This window comes from Solanum lycopersicum, chromosome 2 (genome assembly GCF_036512215.1).
Source record: "Solanum lycopersicum chromosome 2, SLM_r2.1".
NCBI classification, from domain to species: Eukaryota; Viridiplantae; Streptophyta; class Magnoliopsida; order Solanales; family Solanaceae; genus Solanum; species Solanum lycopersicum.
Window position 1 is genome coordinate 30,387,068 of NC_090801.1, and position 7,331 is coordinate 30,394,398.

Genomic DNA, 7,331 nt, shown 5'->3' on the forward strand with positions numbered 1-7,331 from the left:
TTAAGCAGATAGTACTACTCCAAAAGCATACACATCAGTTTTCCATGTCAATCTATTAGTCAGAAAGTACTCAGGATCGAGGTACCTAAATGTGCCTTTGACTTGTTTACTAACATGAGTAGCTGATTCATTTCCAGGTCCTATTTTGGACAACCCAAAATCTGAAATCTTACTTCCCAGTTTTCATCCAACAGAATGTTTGAGATTTTTATATCACGATGTATCACCCTATTTTGACATGTATGAAGGAAATCCAGTCCACGTGCAGCACCTATAGCAATCTTGAGTCTTCGTTCCCAAGAGAGAGAAGAGCTATTTCTGTCCATTTTGTACCCGTTGTCAGCAAGTGATCCTCGAGGCATATAATCATAAACTAATAACATCTCATGACCTTCAATGCAGTAACCAATTAGGGAGAGAAGGTTCTCATGGTGGTGCATAGATAACATATTGATTTCCGTCCATAACTCTTTCTCCCCCTGGCTAGATCCTGATTTCAATCGCTTAACTGCTAAAGTGGTCTCTCCACCATCAATATTTCCTTTTATACTGTACCATATCCGCCACTACCAATGACAAGCTGAGGATCAAAATTGTTGGTTGATCTTTCCATCTCATCCAGTGAAAATTGACGACACTGATGCTCTCCTGAAGATATTTCGTTGTTCATCTTGATAGACTTATTTTCTGCATTACACCTAGTGTAATAAACTGCAACATTAATCAAAGTGAGTATAAATGTCAGGAAAGTAGCAATTTGATTATTTGTATAGAACAGCACAGATTCCTCTGATATTTCTGGTGTCGAACTTGTAACAAGATGCACACTACCAAGATTGTTGTCAGGGTTGCTTATCTTGAAGACTTCTATCCCATTTAAGATGGCATTAGTATGTTTACTGATTGTAAAAAACTTTGGCTGCAAAACTTTAGTAAGGTTACGCTTCAGGCTGAGGCGCGGATATTTCAATTGTAATCTTGCAATTTTAAATGATAAATATTAAGTAATATTTATTTTTAATAAAGACGATATATAAACAAGAACGATGTATAAAGACACAAACAATCATGTCAAAAGGTCATTGGTAAGACCTAATTGGGACATTTCAAGTTATCATGTAATGATCATTTTAAAATTAAAACGGCGTAAGTTATCTGCGTCCCCTTAAAGTTGTCCGCATAATTCACTTTAACACCTTAATTAGGACTAATACCCATTGAACACTTTTATCTATCCAAAACTTGTTCCTATTAGACCTTTTCGATAATCAATAAAAAAAGGTAAAGTGAGTGTAATACGCTTGCTATGATGATTGATGTAGAAAAATGACTAATTAAAAGATAACATGTGTCACTTGACCCCAACAACTATAGATCTTTTTTTTTGTTAAAAACCTTCACTACAAATTACTTGTTGATTCGATTTTTAAAATATATATATTTTTTGTATTCCTAATATGTAACGGAGAAAGATATTCAAAGAGATTGATACAATAGTGATCAAGAAGTTTGTTAATGATTACTCATCTGAACATCGATGCAAAAAACATGTCACGCCCCGAGCCTAAACTCTGTGTGTGTTCGGTACTCGAGAACCATTGTTGGCCCCAAGCGAACCCTTGATCTGACCTACATACTCAGCGGAAGACTTTAAGCAAAAATAAAAGAATTCAAATGCTAAATTACTTAACTGTCTCAACTGAACTCATAAATGTTTTTTAAAAAAATACATTTAACTTAGTCAAAGTGGCAACTCAAATCTGAACATAAGTCAATAACTAGATAATGACAAATGAACTAACAAATGACTGACTATCTAAGAAGCCTCTAAAACAACTGAGGTGGATGCTGGAACAAACCCCACGACACCCTAATGAAGAAATATAATAACTCCTCTAGAATGCAAGGAGGCTCACCAACTGACTTTGGAGTGCTCACTGGATGAACGATGCACTGCTTATTGATTCTAGTTACCTGCGTTTGCATCATAAGACGATGCAGGTCATCTGACATCACTACATTGAATGTACGAGTGTGCGAGTTGTAATGCTAAAGATAACATAGGCTTGAAAAGAGTCTAAAAGAAACACATACCTAGGTTTTACTTAACTCAACTGATTTCAATATAATGTAGTGTAAATAAATGCAGTATAATGAAACGCTTTAAAACATGATTTTCAACTCTGTATATTTAGAAATACAATGACAATTTCTGTATGTATGCAAAGATACAATATGAACTCTTAAATGTATATAAAATACAAATATTTCTGATGTATATAAAAATACAAAATATTATTGTGGGAGTTTCTCTATCGATAATCATCGAGCCATAGTGATGATTCATCACTTTACCTCATGCTTCCAAGGACCATCCTATACCTTGCCAGGATATAGGACCTAACTCACTAAGTGGATCCACTAGTCTATGCTAAAAAGCCCTAAAGGAATCATCTAAAAAGTATGATCCTTTTCTACCCATGATGGCTACATGGTTTATGGGGGCTGTGAGTTATCATAACTCTCCCTCATATCGGTGCTCAATACTACTTTCAAAATATGTACTAGCTATTATGTTTAAAAACATACTTCTTCTTGTGATTTGAGATAATTTCTCAAAAACTTAGCTTAAAGGTTATCTTGTAAATCAAAGTTTTCCCACTTGCTTAATTGTGAAAGCATTTACTCTTTTCTGAAAACTAGCCCAAACGCTCTTAGGAAATCTCTGTTTCCATTCTTATTTAAATTTGAAAAACATTTAAAATTTCTTGGGAATACTTAGTTCCCATATACTTCTTTGAAGAAAAGAACTTTAAATCTGAACTTTTTGTTTAACTTTAAACCCTATGTTTTAAAACAAGTTAAAACGTTTGTGAAAGACTTTTGAAAAACTTTAAGAACTTATCTTGACTTGATTTTTAACTTCTTGACTGGACTCTCGACTTTTCTTGAATTGAATTATGAATTCAAGGATCATGATTTGTGATAAGAAAGACCTGATGATGTTTAAAAATGATTTTAGATAGAAAGACCAAGGTTCTTGAAGAATCTTGGATAAGAGTTTGCATAGAAACCTCGAAACCCCAGCTTGAAGGTAAATGATCAAGAAAACCTTTCTTGAGATTCTTGAATTAGTTTCTTGAAATATCTATGGCCAATAATTATGATTTTTATTAGTAAAGATGAAAATCTGATTCTTTCGAACCTTTTATTAATCAAGAAATTTGTTTAGGGTTTTGTTGGAGGTAAAAAAATAAAAATAACTCTTTTTAATGTTCCCCGTCATCTAATTAGTAACAACACTTTATAGGTCACTAAAATAGTCATAACTTTATACTTAGAAATAGAATGACGTGAAATAGGTGGTGGTGAAAAGTAGATTCAATTACCTTTTATTAGATAGGTTATGACTCACATAACTCTTTATATTCTAAGAGATATGGTCGTTTTAATCTGACCCAAGTAGAATCTTACATCAAAACTTAATCAATAAGAAAACTTCAAGAACACTTATCAAGAACTTAAATCCCTAAATTTCAAGAATGAAATTACACTGAATAAATCATGATTGGCTTGTGGGTGAATGAACCCAACACTACGGAAGCTCACATACCTCGTAGGGATCACCCTTGAGGAAATCCACAAGCGATTCTTGAACGTTCTTGACAATTCTTGAACTTTATTTCCTTTTCTCCTCTTTTCTCTTCTCTCCACGCCCTAGCGTGAAATTCACTTTTCTAAACTGACTAAAATCTTAATCTAACCCAATTAAACTCCTAAAATGAATTAATTAAGTTGGGTAAGAAAAAGACCAAACAACATTTCTAAAATCCAATTTTTAGACTTTCCTTATTCCAACAACTCAACTTTCAAAAGTCATAACTCACTCATACAAACTCGAAATCGCGCAAACTTGGAGGCGTTGAAAAGATTATCCCAAGAGCTTTCCAATTATATCTTGAAGTACATCTAACTCATCCCGAGCAAGAATTCATGATCATTTGAAGTTGATCAAAACTCAACTTTTTCTAACTTAAACAAATTTCCATATTTTTTTTGCTACTTCCAAAAATGGCTATTTCTAATTCTTAGATTTTATCTAGCTATCTCAAATTGTGAGATGTTACAAAATCGAAAGGACTCAAGTCGATTTTATCAAGAATTATTTTTCATTCCTAATACGTAATAGAAAAAGATATTCAAAGAGTTGGTACAAGAGTGATGAATAAAGGATGTTTGTCAATGGTTAACAATCTTAAAATCAATTGTAAGGAGAAATCAAGAGGATCTAAATTAATTTAGTGTATCATTTGATATCTGTTTTGATAAGTTTAGTGGGTTTACAATTTTATTTGAATGGTAATATTTATTCGAAGGTGATCGAAAATGGAGATGAAACATCGACTTGTTTTTATCGCAATGTTCAAAAATCTACTTTCATTATTTTTCTTGCAAATTCATTTATTGATTCGGTTTTTTTATGAATATTGAAAAGAAATAGAAAACGAAAAAAATGGAGATTCTTTAGTTGTTTTTGAAATTTAAATTTGGGGAAGAAGATGACTTGAATGGGGGTAGCGGTTCTCTTTCTTTTTTGGATTAAGAATTATTATTTTTTAAAAAATATTAAAAATTATTTAAATTTATTTAAATGCCAGGTGTTAATTAAATATAACCTTTTTTTGACAAAAATAAAACTGTATTTCAAAAACTTTTACGCGTCCATAGAAAGTGGAAAACACTTCTTTTGCCATATCAACATTTTGTATTTAATATGTATATTTTTTGAACAATTTAAGTGCTCAATATGTAATAATACTAGTTAAGGTGTGTAAATGAAATAGGCGGATAACTTTAAGGGGTCGTGAATGACTTAAGTCAATTAAAATTTATTCACTAAGTTGCATTAATAAGCTAACGGTAAATCATTTATTCATATATATATATATATATATATATATATATATATATATACTCTATATTACATAACGGTTTAACTTGTTTGATCATAAGTTCATGTATTATTATTTAAATAAATCGACAATAATAGCAACATACTTTAGAAATATCGAAAAAGGGCCAAATAAACCCCTATACTGTAGCAAATAGTTCAAATATACCCTTTGTTATACTTTTGATTTAAATATACCCTATTGTTATACATTGGTACATATTTACCTAGCTTAACGGAGGAACACAAGTTAAACCGTTATGTAATATAGAGTATATATATAACCCAAAAAAAACTTAGGAATAAAATAGTCATGATGTGTTTTCCTTTTTTTGGTGAGACGTGCAATATATATATATATATATATATATATATATATATATATATATATATATATATATATATATATATATATATACACACTCTATATTACATAACGGTTTAAGCTAACGGTAAATCATTTATTCATATATATATATATATATATATATATATATATATATATATATATATATATATATATATATATATATTACACAAGTTAAACCGTTACACAAGTCCACTTAGGAATAAAATAACCCACCCCCAAACACCCCAAAAAAAAACCAATTTCAAACACTCAATTCTTTTAAAATCTACCCATACCACTTTAACATATTTCCTTCCATGACCCGATTTGAACGAAACAAATTTTTTCGTAGTCATCTTCTCTTTTAAAACCTTCAATATCTGCATTCTTCATAATTGCTTAATACTTCCTCCATTTGGACCTTCAAGGATTTGATATATTAATTTTTCGGGACTATGTTATGTCACAATTTCTTTGAATTGCTTGGAACTTTAAAATATCTTTGCCATGAGAAGTTTAGTACTGAAAATTTTATTAGTTTCAAATGTAGTAGAAATTAATTTTAAGTTGAGATCTTTAATTTCACACGTGCAATAGGTTTTATCTCTCTAACAAATGTCCCTCTTGAACTGGCAAAGCACGTCTGCACTGTGATGACTGTTCTTCTATGCAGGAAGACTATTTTTAATTTGTTCGCAACAAATTTTCGTAAGTGCATAAAATTAAGTACAAGTAAAATAAATAAAAGGAAAATGTAATTTTTGTTAATGAATATTGGTTTGGGCTTCAAGGTGAAATGAACGTTGGATTTGAATTTAATTAGATAAATTTATTTATTGTAAACCCCAAATTAATTATTTAGCCCAAATGAACATGGATTTAATTCATATTATGTATGAATTTGATCCAATACAATTTATGTGTCTACAAATAACCATTACTTCGAGACTTGTCGACGTAGAGGCTTGCCGAAGTTTGGTGACAAGACTTGAAGTAGTCATGATGTGTTTTCCTTTTTTTTTTTGAAGACTTACCAATGTGTAAGATTGCTGAATTTTGACAAAGAAAAGGTTGAAGTCTTTATGAATACATATTCATTTTTTTAGAATTCTTTGCTTGTAAGCTTGTTGAATTTTGATGACGAAAGTTGAAGTCTTCATGAGAAATGACCACGCCGATATGTTGAGGTCAACCTTTACCAGAGTCTTAATGACAATATGCTCTAATTTGTAAGAGGTAATTTGAATTTCGGTTGTTTATCAACTCATTTTCAACTTGAAGTGTTTCAAGATCTTGAAGACTTATCACATGATATTTCTTCATACTGTGGTAATATCATTTGAGTCATCAACTACAAAATAACCACCAATTCAATGAGCAAGGATTGCGTCCACAAGCTTGACTTGGTGATAGAGACCTTGTAGTTTCGACGTAAATTTTAGGCTTTCACTTGAATATAACGCAAAGAATTCGAATTCTCATGACGCGTGTCTAATCTCCTTCGGGCATATTTTTCATGATTTTTCCAAGAAAACTTTACCATAATTTTATTTCTATGGAATTTCCATGATTTGATTCCCATGGAAAATTTCCATGATTTAATTCTTATGAGAACTAACCATAATTTTGTTTCTATGGAATTTCCATAATTTGATTCTCATGGAAAATTTTCATAATTTAATTCTTATGAAAATTTACCATAATTGTCATAATTTGTAGGAAATAAACTTTAACTTTACATCTTCATAATTTTCCATAATTTGTGGGAACACAATTTATGTATTTTTATTTCTATAAATACGCATGCTATTACAAGGATTTATTGTCAATTTGAGGCGTACAAAACTCAATTTTCGTCACTTTTTTTTCAGCACACCTGCGGTAGAAAGTTCATAACTTGTTGTAGAAACAATGAAATCATGATCCATTTGATGTTCCAGAATGTAGACTCAAAGGGCTACAAAATATCCAAAGTTTAGAATAAAAACCTTCTGAATTGGAGGAAATTGATTTTTGAAGTTTGCTATCAAA

The 7,331-nt window shown here is 30.8% G+C and overlaps 1 protein-coding gene across 1 annotated transcript; it reads right to left on the bottom strand.

Annotated features, from left to right (window-relative positions):
• On the bottom strand, positions 1–2,013 carry LOC112940861 (putative receptor-like protein kinase At5g39000). Its single transcript, XM_069294162.1, has 4 exons — positions 1,975–2,013; positions 556–919; positions 272–391; positions 1–140 (listed from the first exon to the last, which is right to left on the bottom strand). Exons 1-4 carry the CDS (start codon positions 2,011–2,013, stop codon positions 1–3), a joined length of 663 nt encoding a protein of 220 aa, XP_069150263.1.
• Positions 2,014–7,331: the final 5,318 nt, after the last annotated feature.

Bases quoted from the DNA above. Each gene is read 5' to 3' on its own strand.
- LOC112940861 (XM_069294162.1), bottom strand. From the start codon at position 2,013: ATGTCAGATGACCTGCATCGTCTTATGATGCAAACGCAG. The intron at 392-555 runs GTACAGTATAAA...ACTGCATTGAAG, and splicing joins CATTGGTAGTGGCGGATATG to GTCATGAGATGTTATTAGTT. The intron at 141-271 runs GTGCTGCACGTG...TGTCCAAAATAG, and splicing joins AAGACTCAAGATTGCTATAG to GACCTGGAAATGAATCAGCT.